The 21,803-nt window shown below is 45.1% G+C and overlaps 1 protein-coding gene across 1 annotated transcript in view; it reads left to right on the top strand.

Moving 5' to 3' along the window:
• The window catches only part of FAM179A (family with sequence similarity 179, member A), a 66,301-nt gene extending 50,100 nt beyond the window's left edge, over positions 1-16,201 (top strand). Inside the window, exons 16-17 of the mRNA XM_006880684.1 lie at positions 8,253-8,339; positions 15,945-16,201. Of these exons, the coding sequence (XP_006880746.1) occupies positions 8,253-8,339; positions 15,945-16,201 (344 nt within the window). The remainder of the gene's footprint in view (positions 1-8,252; positions 8,340-15,944) is intronic.
• The last annotated feature ends 5,602 nt before the right edge of the window (positions 16,202-21,803 follow it).

The raw sequence follows: 21,803 nt of genomic DNA, 5'->3' as shown, positions 1-21,803 counted from the left end.
GTGATCTGTTAAATGCTTCAGATGTGGACAATCACAAAACAACAGCTCAGCAGGGCAATCTTTCCTTTTAAGTGTAGAGTCAAAAGGATCAAGAGCACAGTTAAGCCAAGCTACTCTGGCACTAAGTTCAGAATCGGCACAGCCAGACTTAGAAGTTGATCTCAGGCTCAGCAACCAGGTGACCTCTTAGTATTTCTTTTGTTTCTGGAATTCAGTGGTAAAGTTGACTTGGGAGAGCCTAAAGCCATCTCTCTTGTGTTTAGTTTTCCCCTGGGTGGAGTGTTGGTGACAGAATGGTCTAGGATTTCTGCTTGTATCCCATCTTTCATCTTAGATCTCAAGGTTGTGAAAACAGTTTGTGCTCAATTGTTACTGTAAAGGTTTTTGGCTTGAATCCACCCATTGATGCCATGAAAGATAAGCCTAGCAATTGAATTTTGTTAAGAATATAATCAAGAAATCCAATGGAGTAACTCTATTCTGTAACAGACAGGTTTGCCATGAGTGAGAAATGAGGTGATAAAAAGTAAGCAACAACTTTTGGGGGAAGTGAGGGATGGAGTATACATACGGCAGCTTGTTCCCTACTTCTGCTGTCTGACACTGTGAGTCCGGTGGCCCCTGCAAAGATGAGGTTGGAATCCTTTCAGCTCAGCCCCAAGGCCTCTGATTATGGGGAAAATATTGTGGGGATCAAGGAAGTTCTTGGAGCAGGCAGTTTGACTTTGGTCTTTGGCTCTGTTACTGACTTTCAGAAGAAACCTCACTAGCTAAAGCATCAAGCTGCTGACAGCCAATCCGCTCCTGGTCAGAGCCCCACTTTCAGGCTTCTCAGCATCAAAAGAAGCTTCTTTAATTTAGCCCAGCCCCTGGCCATTGCTGGAGAGAGCAGATAAGCTTGGAATGGAGGTGGTTTCAGATCCACTTCTGTTATCTGGCCCCTTGACTTTGAGTTTATTGCCTTATGTAAATTGTATGACCAACATTATAATGTAAATGAAATCTAAAAATTCAATTGTGATGTCCCTTTAATATACTTCTCTGCTTAAAATGTTCTCTGCTATCTTCTGCTTCTTGTCTCCATGAATACAAATTTCCTTGGTTAAAAATCATAATGTAAATATAATTTTGATGTTGGAGAACGGTAAGTGTATTGTGTCCAGTTTCCCTGTTCCTATGCATAAGCCTTTTACAGTTGCCTTGTCCTTGTGGTGACTCACATAGTTTGTTAATGAGCCGCTGACAGAAAGGTTGGAGTTGGAGCTTGAGCAGAGGTACCTTGGAAGAAAAGTCTGGTGATCTTCTTCCAAAAAAATCACCAATTGAAAACCCTTTGGAACACAGTTCTACTCTGGCACACTGATGTCAGATTTGACTCTGTGGCAACTGGTTTTTATAGTTGACTTAAAAACAGAATTTAACCCAAGCGCTCAAGGCCCGGAGTCCACACCCTTTACTATTATATTTTCTTACCTCTTTTTAAATCTGAATGATGACCTGAAAGGTGAGCCTTCATTATAAAGGTAGCCAGAAGAAGAGAGGCCAGTTAACTAAGGTATATAGTTTCTGAGCCTTTTAAGCCAGCTTGGCCAAGCACAGTGCCTCTTTCACATTGTTTTTCCCTTGACAAGCATTTTTTTAAGCCATCTGTTGGATGCCAGACCTTATGGGATTCTGGTCCGGCACAGCTGTCTACTGAATGTGTATTTTCCAACACTCCCAGACTCTTCCTGCTCTGGAAGGCTGTGCCGGGGGTCAGGAGGGTGGAGGCTCAGTTGAGTCTGGAGAATGCTCTAGGCTGAGCGTTATAGCGGCAGACAGAGGAGAGAGAACTTGCCTTCAAAGGTGACTTTGCTAATAATGTGGAGGTGGGATACACAGAAGCATTTGGAGACAATAATGCCAGCAATGCTAATATGTAGAAACATATTCTTACACAAGTGCTTCTTTACCAAGATGCCCTAAGAGCCCTTCTTGTTAACTGCAGTGTTCTAGAAGCTGGAATCTATTTACTTCCCTGAACACATTCTTTTGAAGATTTCTGCCTCATGGATAAGGCTTTTGCGAACAGCGGAGATTTACATGTGTAGATATTCCCCTCTACATCCCTTACAGGTCTCAGGAGGGGAGTAAGGGAAGTGGGAATTAGCTGTTAGCTACAATTGCTGCTTGACGGGAATGCTCTCAATTCCCAGAAGGAGGGAAGCAAAGTCTGCTTGCACAGCTATGGGGAGGTTGTGTGCTGAGGCTTGAAGGAACCACAACTTGCCTGGAGAGACAGAAATCTGGCCTTGAAGATGGTCAGCAATAGGACCCAGGGACACATGTGCTTGGCATGATCGTAGTGACACCTAGGCAGGCTCTTCCCACCCTCACCTCCTGGACAGGTGCAGACAAGCCTCACAGCCGCAGCTCTGAGAGAAGTATTTTTTAAAACTTGCCCTCCCTCCCATTAAAGTCACAGTTCACTTTGTGCTGTGACTGCTGCAGTTGCAAAATGCTGGGTGCTGGGCGTGCCAGCTACCTCCACGGTTCGTGTCAGGGATAATATGATAGTGAGGGAGACGGAGGTAATCTTGTGTCTTTTCTATGCCAGCACATCTTTCTCAGGTGAAGGGCCATTTGTCCTCACCTTGCTTGTCTTTGTGAGGAATGCAGAACTTTAAGTTTAATAGTCCGAGAAAGAGCAGGCAGCCAGGATAGAGACAGAGCAGCTTCTAAATTTAGTGCTGGTGGCATCCTGCTGGCGTTGACTTAAAGTACAAGCAAATATATGCAAAAGAGGATGCTGGAGCATCCCTTCACCCCACACATTCCCACCACACTCACCTCTGATTTTGCCATTTGTCATTTACCTCTGCAATAAATGTTCTTACTGTTTCAGTTCTCCTTCCAGATGCAAAGGCAGGGGGCGGGGAGGCCAAACCAAGCACAGGCCCCAGTGCTTTACACAAGAGTGCCTTCTGGCTGGGTGTGGCTTGAAATGCTGATGGAAACTGGCAGCCACAGTGAATCCTGGGACAATAGAGAGAGAGAGAGATTTATGCAGATGATACAAGTTTGCTGCAGAAGGTCAAGGACTGTAGGCTTCAATATGGACTAAATTTAACATCAAGAAAACAAAGATTCTCACCACTGGGCCAATTGGCAGCTTCGTGATGGACAGAGAATAGATTGAGATTGTTAATAACTTCCACTCGCTTGGCTCCACAGTCAACCCTCTTGGCACCAGTAGTCAGGAAATCAAGAGACGAATTGCATTGGGAAAGTCTGCTGTCAAGGACCTCTCTAAAGTACTGAAGAGTAACGATGTCAGCCTGGAGACTAAGGTGTGTCTGACCCAGGCCATAGTCTTTGCAGTTACTTTCTATGCATCCAAGAGCTGGATGATAACTAAGGATTATAGAAGAAAGATCGATCCCTTTGAGCTGTGATTTTGGAGAAGAGTGTTGAACATACCATGGACTGCCAGGAAAATGAATAGGTCTGACCTGGAGAGAATGAAACCAAGCTACTCCCTGGAGTAAAGGATTTTGAAGCTCCATCTGACATACTTTGGTCACGTGGCCAGGAAGGCCTAGTCCTTGGAGAGGGACATCATGTTTGGAAGGGTAAAAAGACAGCACAGGAGAGGAAGGCCCAGGATGAGATGGATTGACTCAGTTAGTGTAGAAATAGGATTAGGTCTAGGGAGCTCTGGTGGCCTAGTGGCAAGAGAGGCGCACGGTTTGAATCCACCAGACACTCTGCTGGAGAAGGTGGGGCAATCTCCTGTACCAGTAAGATCCGATTTGACGGTACACACACAAAAATAATAAAATAAAATAAACTTTAAAAAAAGAAATAGGATTAGGTCTGTCAGAGATGATAAGATTGGCTCAAGATAGAGCAGGGTACAGAACTAATGTACACAGGGTCACTATGAGTCTCAGGTGACTCAATGGCATATAACAACAATAACACTTGATTTTTAAAAAATTGTGATTTTAATGAGCATTTACAGAAAAGTTGGATTTTCATTCATTTCATGTTGTACAATTTCCTCCTGCTCTTTCCCTTCCTCCTCCTCCAGTTCCCTTTTTTTAAAAAAAATTAATTCACTGTTGCACAATTTCCCCCCTCAGTCCACTTTTCAATGCACCTCTTATTCTCGAATAATACACACTTCATTGGATTGGATGAAGGAAAGAACTTAAAAGGAATATATGATTATTACTATTTAAAAGGAATATATGATGAGGTATTATTTGTACAACAGTCGAGAAAAGGATTTTGAAATCTCTCACTTCCTCAAACTTGTGTAAAGGTGAGCAAGGCATTTGGAGGATAAATTGCTCTCTTCACAAGTGGATCTATTGCCGCAGAGCCTCCACTGCCCAGGACTTATCATCGAGGGTGAAATCGGGCCCAGGAAGTGAGGTTCAGGAAGTCCTGGAGTTTTGAACAGCCAGCCTAGGGATGATTTATGTTTGCCCTTTAATTTTATGTACATTTACTCTTAACTTTGAAACAATGAACTCATCCCTTCTTGAATCAAATTCTTCATCACAATGACCTTTACTTGCTGTAGGTGCAAGGACATCTCTAGGGCATGACAGGGTATGACACGTGCCCTGGGAGCCATTGAGGAGACATTGATTTAGAATAACTGCCACAGGCACTATTTTCTGTGCATATTACACTGTTCACATACGACTTTTAATCACTGAAAAGGAGTACCTGATTTTTCTTGCACTGACTAAGACTAAATAAGAATGGTTTGCACTTACTTCTTTAAGCAGCCCTGGTGGTGCAGTGGGTCATGGATTGGTCTGAGAACTGAAAGGTTGATGGTTTGAAGCAATCAGCCACTCAGGGAGAAATATGGACAATCTCCTCCCATAAGGATTTACAGCCTCAGAAATCAATGGAGGGTCACTGAAATCAACTCAATGGCGGAGGGTGTTAGTTTGGATACATGTTCTGACTTAACTACAGGTTTCACTTCAAGACACACTTAGGAAAGATCTTGCTCAGAACCCAGCACTGACTGTAGATGGGAACAGTTAAACAGAGTTATCAGGGAGCTCTGGTAGCCTACTGTTAAGGAGCTGTGCTGCTAACCTGAAGGCAAGCTGTTCAAATCCACTAACTGCTCCCTAGGAGAAAGATGGACAGTCTTTTCCTGCACAATTTGCTTCCTCTGAAAACCCACTGGAGGGTCAGCTATGGGACGGTTCTGACCTGATGGTACAAAACAAACAAAACAATAACAGATAGTTGACTCTGATTCAGGGAACCTTATTTATGAAAAGACAAATTGTTGCCAGGTCTTGGCTAACTTTCTGATTACTGTGTATTAGAATATGTTGTGACTGTGTCACTCATTCTCATGAAGAATCTCCCTCATTTCCCCTGATGTGGTGTCCTGCCCTAGTCTTTCCTGATGTTGATGTCATGTCCAGGAACCAACAAGACAGCCTCTCCAGCTTCACTTCTAAGGAGCATTCTGGTTGTGTTTCATCTAATACATTCTAAATTGCTCTTCCCTGGCATACTGTCTCATCTGTGAAATGGGAACAACCTAGTTTTTTTAAATATATATATACACACACACCCCAGTTAAACAAACACTGAGGAACCTCATTTATATGTTGGGCTTAGGCTTGGCGCCCCGTGAGACACAAAATGACTAATGTATTATCCTTGCCCTCTAGGCACTAAGGGTCTGGGAGAGTGTCAGATACATAGGGGAACATCTTGAATGTTTCTGGAGATCTCTAGAATGCAGATACAGATGAAGAGTAGATTAGGGAAGTCAGAGAGACTGATTCCTATTCAAGACAACTAGGAAGGCTTTGCAGAGAGGTGTTACCTTGAAAGATGATCTAGGTTGGGGAAGAAGGAGGAGTAGGGAGAGAGATTCCACACTGAGTGAAAGTAAGGTGGTGTGACATGAACAGTGGGCATTTGAGAAGGTGAATGAAAGTGGTATGGCTGGATCAGAAAGAGTTGAATAGGTATGACCTCAGGAAGGGGCTGAGGAGCTTTGAGCTGCATCCTGGAAGCAACAGAACAATACCTTCCACTGGTGATTGATTCTTAGCAATCGTAATGCATGGGAATGATTATATAAAACACTGTATGAATAAAGAATAGTGTGGGACACAATGTTATATGAACTTTGAGAACAAACCAATATAAAATTTAAAAAACCCCACCCCAGCAAAACCCCCCAATACAACCACCAAAGAAAAGGAAAACAGAACAAAACAAGACACCCCACTGCTGAGGAATCAATGCTGACGAGTCAATGCTCACTTACAGTGACCCTGTAGGACACAGGGGAAACGCCCTGTGTGGATTCCAGCCTTTGCAGAAGCAGACACTTCATCTTTCTCTTGTGAGGTGGCTGGTAGATGTGAACCACCAGAGAGGTGTGACTTTTGGGTTAGCAACACATCTCCCTACGTACTACACCACCAGAGCCCCCAGTGGCAGACATTAAATGGTTCCCCCAAAATTAGCTAAGTCAGGATGTTTATTACACGCAGGCTCTCTTTCCCCTTGGCTTCTTCCTACCTCTGGTGAAATAATGCCGCCCCTCTGCCTCATGTCCTACTCAGGGACTTTGCAAACATCATCACCTCTTCTTTCTCCTGTTGTTCCCCTCTGCAAGTCCCATGGACTTTACTTTCACAGTATCTATGGGATATTTCCCCTGTTAGCCCTATTGACAACATTCTACTTCTGTCCCTATCAGAGCTAGCCAAGTGCCTTTGCGTCAGACAGGCTGTCCTGACCTGGCCAGGTTGAGAAATTTCCAGGGACATGGGATTTTCAGTGGTAAAACCAGGCAAACCCCAGATAAACACAGATGAGTTGGTCACCCCAACTTTAAACATTCAAGGATCGGAGTTAAGCAATCACAGGGATTTTCCTTCTCTGTTACAGTTAGAAGTACCTGCCCACTGGTAGAAGGACCTTCTTGATGGAGAAGTGGGTAGGCTGTGTCTTACTTGGTTGCTACTTTGCATGTTGAACTCTGGTGGGTAAGATATGCTTCCAAACCAAAGGCAGGCAGTTCAAATCCACCAAAAACTTTGAGGGACAAAGATGAGCAATCCCCTTCCATGTGATTCACAGCCTCTGAAAATCTACCAGAGGGTCAGGTATGAGTCAGTTTCGACTTGATAGCACATAGCAACAGCAGCTACCTAACTATGTAATTAGAGGATAGTCGTAAATATTCAGTGTGTAAAATAACTGGCCTCCTCTCTGTGGCCAGGGCAGAAGTCCAGTCTCTGATGAAAACCATCATTTCTGTCTTCTCATTCTGACCTTTGATTTAACCACAAATATGTTCCCGCATGGTTTATTGCCTCAGTTTCCCAGAAAATGATAGTGTGTATGTGAGTCTACTGTGAGTATATAGATGAGTATATGTGAATCCCTCTCCAATCAGCCAGTCATATATCTATGGGTATCCATCTGGTGGTGCAAATGGTTAATGTGTTTGGTTACTAACCAGAAGGCTGGTGTTTGAATGTACCCCGAGGTGCCGTGGATGTACAGTTGATTTTTTGAAAATCAGTTATTGAAAATCTTGTGAATCACAGTTGTACGCTGACACACAGGGGCTCACCGTTCATCAGGACCAACTCCCAGGCCACTGGTTTTCTGCGTGCATCTGGGCCATCCAGTCACCTTCCTGTGTCCAGCCTCACAGCAATTTGAAGACTATTTAAAATCAGATAATTTGCAGTTTCTAAGACTTTGTGGGCATAAAGAGGCCTGTCTGGGAACCATTTTATCTACTGTCGACCCTTGAACAACATGGGTTTGAACTCTGAGGCCACTAATATGCAGATTCTTAAGAAACAACAGCAACAACAAAATGCTGTGTGATGTTGTAGGGCATTTGTCATGGAGACATGACTCTATGCAGATTTTTCACTTTGCGAGAAGTTGTTGCTTCTGACTCTGGTACTGTTCAAGGGTCAGCTGTATTTTGGGAAGGTGAGGATGGCACAGGATAGGTCCAGGGTTCAGATCTGCTATCCATAGGGTTCCTATGAGTCATACTCTATGCACCTAACAACAGCAACGACCTTTTCCTGAACATCCTATGCTCATTTACTGTCTTGAGTTGTCTTATTATGACTTGGGGGGGGGGGGATTCAGCACCTCAAAAGGCCTCTTCCCGCTATGAATACCTGGCACTGGGACCCCTGGTGCTGTGTCTCAGTCACTGACATTCTCTGTCTCTTTAGACAACCTGTGCCTCCTACAAGTGTTTGCTGGGCGCGTGCGTTTCCTGAGTGGCCGTGCGATGCTCGATGTCACGGAACGCCTGTCAGGTAAGCAGCTCTGGTCTGTTGGCCCCACAGCCTTCGGGTGATTCCTGTTCTTCTCCGCTGACCTGTGGTTGAGCTTACCTTCTTGTTGTGAGGTGCCATTGAGTTGGAACTGACCCACAGCTCACCTGTTAGCAGGTTTTCAGAGGCAGTAAGTTGCACTCTTTGGAAAAAGAAAGAAATACACTATAGACATTTTGGGTTTTTTTTTTTAGTTGTTGCTGTCCTTGTTACTGAACACAAGGGGTTCTTTCCATAGTCAATTGCGAATAAGATAAACAGATTGCAATATCCATAAGAACTTTATTTTTCTCCCAAGGAACAGCTAGTGGAGTCAAACCAAGTGCCTTTGGATTGGTAGTCCAGCTCCTTAACACTAAGCCACCAGAAATTTCTAGGCACCATTAAATTGTCTTCAATTCATAGCAACCGTTTGTACAACAGATTGAAACCTTGCTCAGTCCTGTGCAGTCCTCATAATCTCTGGTGCCTGGTTACAGTCACCTCACCAGTCCATCCCATTGAGGAAGGATCTTTCTTTCTCTGACCCTCCACTTTCCCCAACATGATGTTGTCGGCCTGGTCTCTCCTGACAACATGCCCAAAGAATGTGAGATAAAGTTTCACCAGTTCTTGCCCCTTAACTAGCACTCTGGCTGCATTTCTTCCAAACCAGATTTGTTAGCCCTAGAATAATTCCCCAAATAATTAGATTTTTAAAAACATTTTATTTTATTTGTATATACGTGAGACAATATCTGCATTTCCCGAAGACAATCTTTGGTCAAAATGAGACAGATTTGTCCATAACTGAAATAGTTTAAGACAAAACAACAAGACAAAACTAACTAACATAAACAGAACAGCAACAACAACTAAAAAAACCCCAACCCAACCTATTGTGCATTTTTTTAAAATTTATTCATTTATTTGCAAAGAGGGCTCCCACTGGGGTGCTTTTGCATGAGTGAGAGAGAAACTACCTCTTCTGGTAGGTAGGGAGCCTTGTGGGTATATGACTCATGAGCAGATGACATTGTCAGAATTAGGAACTGTTGACCTTTCTCCGGCACGCATATCTGGAAAGCAGAGGATGGGCTAGATATTTACTCCATTTGACCCCTGGCCAGATGCCCGGGGACTGTACTACATGCAGATGGGGCTCCGCCTGGGCCTGCTGGGCTCTTTAACATGTCAGTTAAAGGAAGAAGCTGCACCAATCCCATTTCTGCTTTGAGTCTGCAGGCTGTCTTAGAGCTTGCATTCCAGGCTTGAAACCTGCTCCCGGGATCCTTAATGGGATGTGTGGGAAGGACACATCCTTTGTGGTCCATAGACTCTGACCTAGGACAAGCTACTTCTCTAACTTTTACTATTCTTCCTGCTTGCCCAAAGCCTAGTCTCCCATCTTGTGAAGGTTTCATCTGGGGGGGAATGGAGCAGACTCAGTCTGTTCTCTAAACTCTGGCATCTCCCCACATGATGTTTGATCATACATTCTTCCGTGGCTCCCAAGTGATCTTCAGGGTAGCATCTGGGATACCTGGAGTTGACCCATCAGGCCTAGCATGTCCCAGCTGCTTGCCTGTCCAAGCTTTGTTCTCTTCTTCCCTTCCCTAGTTACATGCCCTAGTTACTACCTTATCCTTATAATGATCGCAGAAGGATGCAGTCAGTCCCCTGCTTGTCCCTGCTCAAAGCTGAAGAGCACAAAGCTTGGACAGGTTAAGTGCCCACGCCCCCTTGCACACAGTCTGGGATTCCTGTGCCTGGCTGCAGAGCCGGGCCTTAACTGCTGACCTGCGCCCTCCTTGCTGATCCAGTTACAGTTGTCATCCTCTCTCAGGCCTCTCTGATCGCCATATGCTGCTTCCCTTCTGGAAAGTTCTTCTGCTTCCATTTGATTCTGGTAGCACTTCCTCTCCCCAGGACACCTGCCCAGGTTACACGCACCAGTCACGAGAGCATCCCACGCAGCTTTCGTTTGAAGATAGTTAATGTGCAGGCTCGTGCTCTTTGACTTGAAATGTCTAGTCACTAGCCGTGCCCCCTCCAATCCAGATCTCATTCTGTTTGTGACGTTGACATGGATCATTTTCAGGGGATTGCCAGCTTGGCTAGAAGATCTTTTTTCCTCCTTCAGGCAGGCGCTTCCTGGGAAAGATCCATCAACTCGAATATTTCTCTTTTTTTCTTTTAAAACTCCAAGGAGTTTATCTTCCAAAGAATTAGAACAAAGTGTCCAGATATGTACCTGCCCCCACCTCCATCTCTCTTTAAAAGATCCGGTGTGAAAAACAATATATTCGAACTTTGTAAATAAACCAATATAAAATAAAATAAAAAAAGCAAATTAATTTTCTGTTCAACACTTTATGTGCAGTTTATTTTGTGATACTTCACCTGCTCTGTTCAGGACCTTCTGCTCTGATGGTAGCCGGGCACCAGGTAGCTCTTCTGGTGTCGGACTGTGGTTTGCTCCAATCCCTGTGTGGAACAGTACTCTTTCCACTTCCTTCTGGCTTCCCTATTTCCTTTTGTCTATCTTTCTTGTCCCTTCTGGCTTTGTGAATTTGGTCTGCGTGATTTATTGTCTTGAGGAGCACATTCCTCTTGTTTATTTTGTAGGCCTGTTTATTGTTTGACTGAAACCTGATCTTTGGAGGGGGTTCAGTTCTAGGTTTGAAGGGTGTCAGAGGTTTTGCCATGCTCCGTCAGAGTAGTTAGTCTGGTCTTAACAATTGTGAGCTCTGTTCTACCTTTGTCTCCTACCCTGTCCAGAACCTTCTATTGTGATCCCAGTCAGCTTGACCTGTAGTGGGAGCTGAACTCCGTCTAGTCTTTCTGATCTCAGGCTACTGGAGCCTGTTGTTCCTGTGATCTATTAGCCCTTTGGACTAATGGCTTCCTTAGCCCACAGATCTTTACTGCTGGTATGCTGGCCTCCGCCAGTGCCTGCAGCACTAGGAACTTAGTTGATGCGATAAATATAGCCTGATTGGCAGCACGAATCCCAGCTGCTCATTCCAGCACTCCCTCTGCCTCATCTCAGTGCCCTGGCTCAGTCTCCCAGTGTCCCTAGTGTGACCCCTGACCTGGTTGGTGCCAGGCGTTCCCCAAGCATGTGGGTCGAGTGAACAAGGCCGTGATGACAGCCCAGTGCAGTGCAGTGGGTGCTATGGGGTGACGCCGGGGCACACATCTGAGACCATCCTGAATCCTGAAAGGGGAACTTGTCTCTATTGCTCTAACTCAGCATTCTCCGGATGAAATCTCCTCCTGCCTTTGTTTAGATAACTTATGGAACCCAGAGGGGAGAGAGCATCCTTGCTTAGATGACCCATTTACTGTCATTTTCTTCTCTCTATTTCCAAAAGGCCCCCGAAGCAGCCATTACTCCATTTCAGCCTGGAACAGAGGAGATAATTTCAATTGACACGAGGCACTGACAAATAATAGCACTGCTTAGTAGGAGTAAATCCTTTGCTAATTACTTCAGCTAGCTTTTTAGTTTGAGTTTAATGTCTTGGGCTCCCCCCCCCCCCACACACACACAATGACTCCTGGAAGTGCCACCACAACCTCTGTCAGTTTGAAAGACAGATCTTTGTCAGCCAGGCAACACCCCCCTCCCCCATCTCCTCAGGAAAGGGGCTCTGAGTTAGGAAAGAGGAGCTGAGCAGTGAAGAAAGTGTGGGCTGAGGACGTGAGGACCGTGAGGCTGGGACTGCTGCTCTGAGTGGGGTGTGAGCTTCCTGGGGGTGGACGTGACTGGCAGTTCACAGGGCCTCACTGCTCCTGAGGGGCTCATGCTCTGACCTGAAATGCAGCCACATCCTACCGTGTGGGTGGGTGGGGACGGTTAGGTGAACTCTCTCCTTCAGTGGCAGGAAAAGGGCATTGCTTCTTCTGGTTTGGGGATAGTCCTTAACCTTCTTCTGTAGGTCAGATTCACTGAAGACTTTGGAAACCTCCAGACTGTATTTATTTAGTGAAGGTTTTCAAGCAATAAAATCCATTCCCACCCTTAGCCCTGCATTACCTCTCATCCCTCCTCACCCACTTCTCCTTGAACCTCTCACCCCTCACTTTACCCTTTGCTCCCTACCCCTATCTTTGGGATTAACTGGGTGGCTTTCCTGTTAACTTTCTTCACTCTTCTTGGCCTGTTCCAAACATGGGAGAGTTCTCACTTCTTTCCACCCAGTGCACTTTCCTTTTTTTTTTTTTTTAATAAATTTGCTTACAAACTTTGTCTACATCATATTTCTTCATATATATTGTGTCTCATACAATCACTCTCATGCTTTATTTTTTATAAAATTAATCATCATTGGACCTTGCCTATCATTTCCCTATCTTTTTGCCTGGATCCTTCCCGTTTCCTCTCCCCTGCCCCCACCAAACTGTATAACCCTGTGATTTCACCCTACCCATCCTCACGCGTCTGCTCCTCCCCTTAAGTTTCCATACATGTTTTAATAGTTGTGCCTTCTTGCTCAAGATCCTATCATCTGGAACTTTCCCCTGCATGCTCATGTGGCTGGGCTCACTCAGAGCACAGTCCTGCATTCCCTACTGATAAGGGCACCCTTACGGAATCTTCTGGGGGTTCTGGGATCCTTGAGGATCTCCAAGGGGCACCCCAGAGTTGTGTGGAGAACCCTGAGGGTATGGCTTGATAATTGATATTCTATTTCCCTAAGAAACATCACATGTGTCAGGCTGAGCTGAGGGAGTGGTGAGGTTTCTGTTCCCCATTATCCATCCCAAGATGGCTATGAAAAGAGAAGGACTCTCTTAGGCTCCTGGTGGAAGGCATCCTGGGAACTGGGTGAGTCCAGCTGCTGAAAGGAGGACAAATTGGGGATTTCATGAAAACGAAAACTGTAGACCAGCTACTGGAAAGTGAAGTCCCCAGAGGGGGAGGAAGATCCAAGCCTGGGGTGCATTTCTGTTAACACGCCACCGTAAATGACGGCTATGCCATCCTGCACATTTTAATTAATAAAAAAAGGAACATCATTCGACATCAACGACTGACGCTCAGTTTCATAAGGCAGCCATAAACAATTGAAAAAAATGTGTTTCTAAGCACGGTCATAAATTTTAAAGTGTGTGACAATGTGTTAAGGGTCATGGGAACATGGTAACAGTTGAGCAACATAATGAACAAATTTAATGCCGTTGAACGGTACATGTGAAGATTGTGAAAATGGCAAATGTTTTGTTGCCTGTATTTACCACAGAGTTTACATGTACACACACATATGGAACTCCGGTGGCCCAGTGAATGAGGAGTTGTGTTGCCAATCAAAAGCCAGGCGGTTCAAATCCACCAGCTACTCATTCCTCCATGCAATCTACACCCTCTTAAAACCACTGGGGTGTGTGTGTGGGTGTGGGTGTATGTGTGTGTTGGACTGTCAGCTATGACTTGGTTCCAACTCGATGGCATTGAGTTATATGTGTGTGTATGTATTAAATGAGAAAGAGTTTTTTTAAAAGGACCTCTTAGAGTTGTGGGAGGTGGTTGGTATCCCAAAGCATGGACTTTGAAACAAAGCTGATTCATGTCTCGCTAAGAGGCTCAGCGCTGGCCTGGCTGTGTGGTCTGGGACAAGCTCCTTGACCTTCCTGGCTCCCCTCTGTTGCAGCCTCTGCCTCTCAGAGTCCCTGTGGGAATAAACAGAGGGGAAGCTGCAGGTTCTGTGCCCAGCCAAGCTCAGGTGGTGCTACTTTCTTGGGAGTGGCTGGGCCCAGAGAACATTCCAGTTTCTTTGCCTAATAAATAAGCAAAACACTGCTCTCAGCATTGTTTACCGTCAGCAGCACTTATCCTTTGGCAGGATGTCAGGAGGATTGCTCTGATTGTACAACCAGCCTTGTTAGCACTAATGCACTTAGGGCACCCAGTCACAGCTGAAGCACACTCAGCTCCTCCCAAGATGGGTGGTTCGTGATGTGACTCTGACATTGTCTGGAGCACACAACTGGTGATGGAGGCCTTACTGTTAGGTCCCACCGGCTTTCAAGTTTTCTGGAGTTGAGAGACTTTTAGGGGGACTGGAAGCTTTGAGTTTCTGTTTATGGTAACGAAAAATCTGGCACTGGATTGGGTGATGGTTGCACAATATAAATGATATAATTGGTTTCACTGAATTACACATATGAAAAGTGTTAAATTGACAAATGCTGTGTTTTATTTCTGCACTTATGACAACGAGAAAAGAAAACAAATTGTGAGGGGGTGGAAAAAGATATGGAATGAGAACCTATGCTTTCAACATGCTTTAAGACGTTAACAGTCCATCACAGTATGTGGGCCTTACACTGAACAAACAAATGAGCTGTTAGTAACGTTTACGAGGCAATTAAATTATTGTTAACTTAAAGGTGTGAATAAAAGATCTGGGGGTTTTGGCTTCTCAGACTCAAGGAGGCTCATAATTGGAATGGAAGTCGGTGAAGAGCTGGTTTTACAGAGCACTTTGACACCACATGTCTAGACCCTGGGCACTGTGGAGGCTTGGCTGGTCTTAGTTCTAACTAGAAAATGTCATTTGAGAGAATATTTCCTTTTCTTCTTACCACAGTGTTTCTGTTTGCTTCTCTGTACTCTTACAGGGAGTGCTGTGCGTTAAAACAATGCTAGTCCTAATACAGAGCTCTAGTGACCCCAGTATCTTAAGCCCTTGACTGCTAAAGGAGAAGCTGACAGTTCTATCTCACCAACAGGAGTTTTACCCCGCAGCTGCTCAGCAGGAGAAAAATGTGGTTGCAGCTTCTACAGCCTTGGGACCCATGGGGTAGCCCCACCCTATCCAGGAGGGGTGCTGTGAGCCACAATCAACTTAATGGCAGCTGATAGGAGTTGCCGCTTGTCCCATGCCTGCCCTCCAAGGCCAATCTCATCATACACACTTGATTATCAAATCCCTGAAACACCTTTAAGGGCTTGGTCCAGGATCATTATCATTATTTTACTGATTAAGGAACAGGGGCAGAAAGACTGGGAGCCTTTTACAAGCTCACACAGGCAGGAAAGAGTGGAGACAGATTGTAATCCAGGCAGATCTGCCTCTCTCTTCTTCCTTGGATAGTTGGGACCTATTTTCATTATCATGGGCTCTGGATTCTTTGGCTTCTGTAGACCCTTTCTTTTTTAAATTTAATTTTAAAAATTTTTTATTATGTTTTTGGTGTGTGTACCGTCAAATCGGATCTGACTGGTACAGGGAGGAGATTGTCCCTCCTTCTCCAGCAGAGCATATGGTGGATTCGAACTGTGTGCCTCTGGATTTTGCAGTGTAGATTCTTGCCATTAGGGCACCAGAGCTCCCTTCTGTAGACCCTTTCTTGGAAAAAAAAAAAGTATAATTTATAACTATTTGTCTAAATATAATTCAGTTTAAGTATATTTCAATATAATCTTTCCATTTGAGACTCAATGGCAGCACGCATCTGAAAGCATCTTGGCAGGACATCTAACAGAGCAGTCAGCCCTGTGACCACTTGCCCTTCAAGGGGAGAGAGTTGTGTCCCCAGGAAGGGGAGTGGGAGAGGAGAGGGCGCCTGACTCAGTTGCTCTTTCTTTTCTGCCCCCAGCGCTGGTGACCTCAGTTTACCCCCGGAAGCCTCAGGCCGTGGAACGCCATGTCCTCCCGGTCCTCTGGTACTTCCTGAACAACATGACCGGGAACGGCGTGCTGCCGGGCCACAGCGGGAACATGCGGGCGGCTGTGAGCAGGCTGTGCAGGGCCCTCCACGAGCAGATGGGCTCCCGGCTGCAGGACTTCGCTGCCAGCCAGCCCAAGCACGTCCTCAAAGCGCTCCAGGAGCTCCTCGACAAGGACCCCGTGTGACACGACGACCACAAAGTCACCCGCAGACAGCCCCCAACTGCAGCCAGAGTGGCAGCTCACCCCCTTTCAGCTGGAATGGGGCAATCACCATTTTATATTTTATTTTTATGATGGAGCAATCACCCAGGATATGGTCCCTTAGAGTTTCAGATGTACATAGTTTATTTTGAAGTAGACATTAAAGAATTACTTATTTTTCTAAGGTGTTATGAACACGTGCATTTTTAACCTTGGAGAACATTAGCTAGCTGTGGGATAAGACAAAACAGGTCAGCAACTAAACCAGAGAGATTGAAACTCAGGGTTAGGAAGGAAGACACAGCTCAGAGCTGCATGTGCAGCTGTTTGCAGGCACAGGGACAGGCCTACAGAAAAGCGAACTCCTGGCAGTGTTACAAACACAAAGATGGCTTTATTAAAAGATCGCTCTGAGGGAGAGGGAAGAATTAAGGGGAAGGAAGGAATAAATATCACCCCAGGAGGGCTATATTATCGGATAGGAGGACTCCATCTCCTCTTCCACTGGTACAAAGGCTCTGGGGTTTTAAGAGAAAGTTAAGGCATCTGATCCCTGGCATGAGGGAGTGACTCATGGAGGCTGCAATTAGGGTCACTTTGTTTGGACATATGATCCTGGGCAATCCACAAAGGGAGAAGAGACAAGAGATTCTCTGACTGTGTGCTTCGACGTTGAAAAGACAGAGAAGAAAAATGTTGGGAAGATAAAATAGAAAAATATCAACCCTGAAGTTTGTTTGGGGGCGGAGCTGGTTCAGTGGTAGAATTCTCGCCTCCTGTGTGAGGCGTGGGTTTGATTTCTGGCCGACACCACCCCTGTGTCAGTGGAGGCATGCCTGTCGCTGTGATGCCAGTTTGGTATTAGTGGAGCTTCAAGACTCAGATCGACTAACAAGGAGATAAGAACTTATCTCCAACTGCTTATGGAGATGGCACAGGATCAAGGCTACAACAACATTTATTTAGAGTGAAAGCCATTTAGCCAGTCTTGGTCAGTTGTTTGCAATGAGCAATCCTCTGGAACAAAAGGGTAGCAGGATTTTTTTCACCATCAAAATTTGGAAGTCACCCATGATAAAGTAAAACTTAACTTTCTCATTCTCATCTTGAACAGCTGGACAAGATGCTGGGAACCCAGCGCCCTGATTTGGCCGTTTAAACTCATTCCCCGCGTCATAGGTCTGATTTGAGATGAATGTAACAAACATCTCTAACAGCATTGCACTGCCTTGCTCAACCTTCAGTGCAATGCCTGGCCCCATGGGAATCTGATAGTGGAAAGTCGTCTAGTTTTCAAAATGCAGAGAGAACTTGGCATTTGCCTTTTGGAAGCCTGCTGGAGAAGCTTGCATTCTGACTAGTTCCAAAGAATACTCCCTGGTGCTTTACACTTGAAATACTATAGTGAAAATACTTGATAGGGGACAAAGTGTTGCACAGTACCTAGGCATCACAGAGAGTGTGGATTGCACACGTCCCTCCAATTGGACTGTAGCACAAAGCTGGTGGGGTGTGCAGGACACAGGAAGGGCAAGACATAGGAGATGGAGAAACTAGATGGAGAAAATAGGGTCCTAACAGTGGGAAGGACATGTTGGCTTAGGCTCTGGACAGTGGGAATGGCTCTGCCTTGATTTAGATCAAAGTGACCAGAAGAATTAGCACTTAGATCATTCCCTCAGACACAAGAGTACAATTAGGGAACAACTCAAACTCAACTCAATGCCATTGATGTGGTGGAACCAATTCGTAGCTGACCCTCCAGCAGGGATGGAATTTACAGGGAGCCTGTAAATCACGCAGTATGAGATTGTCCATCTTTCTCCCACAAAATCACTGGTGGATTTGAACCACCAGAGACACATTGCCTTTGGGTTAATACCACAATTCCCTGAGGACTATGTTACCAGATCTCTGAGTCAAGCAGAGTAAGGTAAAAATCAGTCTTTGCTGAGGAGCCAAAACCCGAGAACATAGACTCTTCCTGAACCCTGGCCCTGATCTCTGGGACCCACCTCCAGCACTGACATTAGTTCCACTTCACTGTTCTGGCCTCACCATAGGAGTCTTGTCCAGGGTACACTGGGAACCCTACAATCTGCTCACTTAGAATTCACCAGTCCTGTGGAGGTCTCTTCCCTGGGAGGCCACCTTTCCATCTCTGCCTCAGTTCCCAGGGCCCCTCCCAATGCCCTGGGGTGAGGTTGGGCTTTGCGCAGTGATCCTGAGACTTGAGCTTTTAATAGGCAGCTTAAGTGTGACTTTGAGTAATTCCAGTTCCAGTCCAAGCTGCTTCTCACCTGTTTGTGAGTACAGCAAGGCCTTTCCTGTACCCGCTTTTCTTTTTGTTCATTCTGACCTGACCAAGGGAGGTGCAAGACACGCTAGATGGAAAACAGGACAGACACTGACAGACTAGTTTTAAATGTTCTGCACAGTTTAACTAGTTGTTCTTGTTTGTAGTCTGAATAAACTTTTTTGGTGTGCTTGGGAGACAAGCATTTCCTGTGTGTCGAGGTCCTAGTCCCCACCTTGCTGATAACTTGTCACATTGTGGTGGCTTGCTTGTTGCTGGGGTGGTGGAAATTATGCCACGGGTATTTCAAATACCAGCAGATCACCCACTGTGGAGAAGTCTTAGTAGAGCTTCCAGACTCTGTCAGATTAGGAAAAAAAAATAACAAGAGAATATTGTCCTTATTTTGCTGGAAGATGGACCCTCTAGGTTGGATGACACAATCAAAATGTGCAGGAGTCCCATCATTTTTTTAATTTGAGCACCAGCAGTGGTCAAGATGCTGCAGGCCTCAGTAATATTTCATTCTGTGTATATTGGGTAGGGATGTCCTGGAGCTGACTCAATAAACTAGCACGAAGACCTTAGAACCTATCAGAATCGTCCAGGATTTTTTCCGAGCCTATCAGAATTTTCCAGATTTTTTTTAAACTATAGAAGCCTATAGATGTAGCATTTGGTGGGGTTTTATTTATTTTTTGGAATCTCTCATTGATTAGACAGTATGGAAGCAACAGGGGAGACTGTTAAAAAAGAGCTCAAGGTGCTGAGAAACAACTAGAAAAGACACAATCTTTAGACGATCGCACAAGAACACAGAGTCCTGATCTTAAAGAAGTGAATGGTACAAAGACAAGTTTCTTTTAAAACAGAACGCTGAGAGACTGGGGGGAGGGAAGTGGTTCATTAAGACAAATTCCTGCCTTCCTGTCTTGTTCTCAAGCACAAAGCTTACATCTTGGGTTCTCAAAGACAGAGATGTTTAAAACGGCGAGTGAGATGCAAAGGCCACATCTTCATCTCATTTTGTTTTTCTTGGCTCCGTTGTTCTCAGTTCTGGCTCAGTCAGTCACACCCCTGGCTCAGGCCTGATGGGAGGGCCTGGGTGGTTCTGGTGTGCCTTGGGAAAAATTCTGTCTCAAAAGATTTCCCCACATCATTACTTTTAAAACAAAGGTACGCCACCACTTAGTAACCTGGGCCTTGTGCCTGTCGGGAGTGTCTGCAAGGATTCCTTACAGAAAGGTCTGTTTGTCAAGCCGAGTGAAGGTTTCCCTGAGAACAAGAGTGGGTGTGGGCTGAGCCCTTTGCACTCCTTGCTAGCTGGGGTGAACTGCCCACTAAGAAGGGCAAGCACAGGTTAGCCTGTGCATTCCTATGATCTGTGGTGAACTATTTTTCATCATTTTCACCTCGTTAAGAATTCTGTTTTTATCCAGGGCTTACACCAAAGATGCTCATTTCAAATTGTTCACTACAGATTGTAAGTGAGCATTAAGTGCTTGTTGTTGTTGTCATATGCCGTTGAGTCATAGCTTGCGACTCATAGAGACCCTGTGTACAACAGCCCTGAAACCTGCTCTATCCTGTGCCAACTTTACTGTCTCTGACACACCTTCCCTCATTCCCCAGTGAATCAATCCATCTCATTGATGGTCTCCCTCTCTTTCTCCGTAATTCCGCCCTTCCAAGTGTGATGTCCTTCTCCAAGAACCGATCCCTCCTTGCCTTGTTTATTATTTATTGAATAACTGTTTAGCACAAAGGTGTGGACCTGCTGCCTGCTGCTGAAAATGAATCTCAGACACAAGAGAGGAGTGGAACAGCAAAATGTGATCATGTCCTGGTATACAGGAGGCAGGGAGTTCTGGTTGTCTACTGGTAAGAAGTTTGTACTGTAAAACTCACGACTTGAATCCACCGACCAACAGCTCCATTGAAGAAAAACGGGCAATCTTTTCTCATGGGATTTAGAGCCTCTAAACACTCACTGGAGGGGTCAACACATGATTTGCTTTTGAGTCAATGACACACAACAACAACAACATCATATAGGAGGCAGGGAATATGAGCTTCCATCTGCTCCTTGTCTTGGATACTGCAGGAGCTCACATAGGGGAGGAACAGGGGCTGCAGAACGGGAAGAACTTTTGCAGTATGTTCTCCTGTCCATGCAGTCTCGTCAGTAGTCATATCCCAAGCTAGTTGACCCAGTCTCATCAAAACGATACTTAGCTCTTGGCCCTAAATTGCAGGAGTAAATGGAAAAGGACTGGGAGGATAAAAGGTGGTTTAGCTAGAAATTACTGGAGACAAACAGGAAAGAGCAATAATGTTCAACATCAAGAAAACAAAGATTCTCACCACTGGGCCGATTGGCAGCATCATGATAGATGGTGAAGAGAGTGAGATTGTTAACAGATATGGTTTGCTTAGCTCCACAATCAACACTCTTGGTACCAGCAGCCAGGAAATTAAAGGATAAACTGCGCTGGGAAAGTCTGCTGAAAGAGACCTCTCCAGAGTACTGATGAGCAATGATATCAAGTCTGGAGACTAAGGTACATATGATACAGGCCATAGTCTTTGCAATTGCTTGTTATGCATCAGAAAGCTGGACAATGACTAGAGACGAGAGAAGGAGAATTGATGCCTTTGAGCTGTGGTGCTGAATAAGAGTACTGAATATACCATGGACTGCTAGGAGAACAAACAGGTTCATCCTGGAGACGGTGAAACCAGGCTGTTCCTTAGAGGCAAGGATTCTGAAGCTTAGTCTGACATACTTTGGACATGTTGCAAGGAAGGATCAGTCCTTGGAGAGGGATGTCATGCTTGGGAGGGTGGAGGGACAGCCCACGAGGGGAAGACAGATTGATTCAGTGACTGGGGTAGTGGGGGTGGGTGTGTCAGAGACAATAATATTGGCATAGGACAAAGCAGGGTTTAGGGCTGTTGTACACAGGGTTGCTATGAGTCACACACAACTAGAAGGTAGATAACAACAACAAAAGGAAGTTTAATAAGAAAGCTGACAACGCTATGGTTCAATAGAGAGAATGTCCTTTTTGTCTTACGGCATTAGAAAATGTTAGTTTCAAACTATTATAGGGTATTATAAAAGGTTATTTTTTACTTATTCAAATCCACCTCTGTTGCTAGCCCAGTGAGCCTCTGGGACTTCTACTTAAGGTGCTCCTGAGCTGGAAGTATAGCTATGCAATACATCGCTATCTTTCTTCAGTGTGAAAATCAGGGACCAAAGACATACCAGATAACATGTAGCTG

This window comes from Elephantulus edwardii, unplaced genomic scaffold (assembly GCF_000299155.1).
Source record: "Elephantulus edwardii isolate Elephantulus edwardi_28Jun2011 unplaced genomic scaffold, EleEdw1.0 scaffold00009, whole genome shotgun sequence".
Classification (NCBI taxonomy): domain Eukaryota; kingdom Metazoa; phylum Chordata; class Mammalia; order Macroscelidea; family Macroscelididae; genus Elephantulus; species Elephantulus edwardii.
The sequence above is the reverse complement of the archived record's forward strand: the minus strand, read 5'-3'. Positions and strand labels throughout refer to the sequence as shown.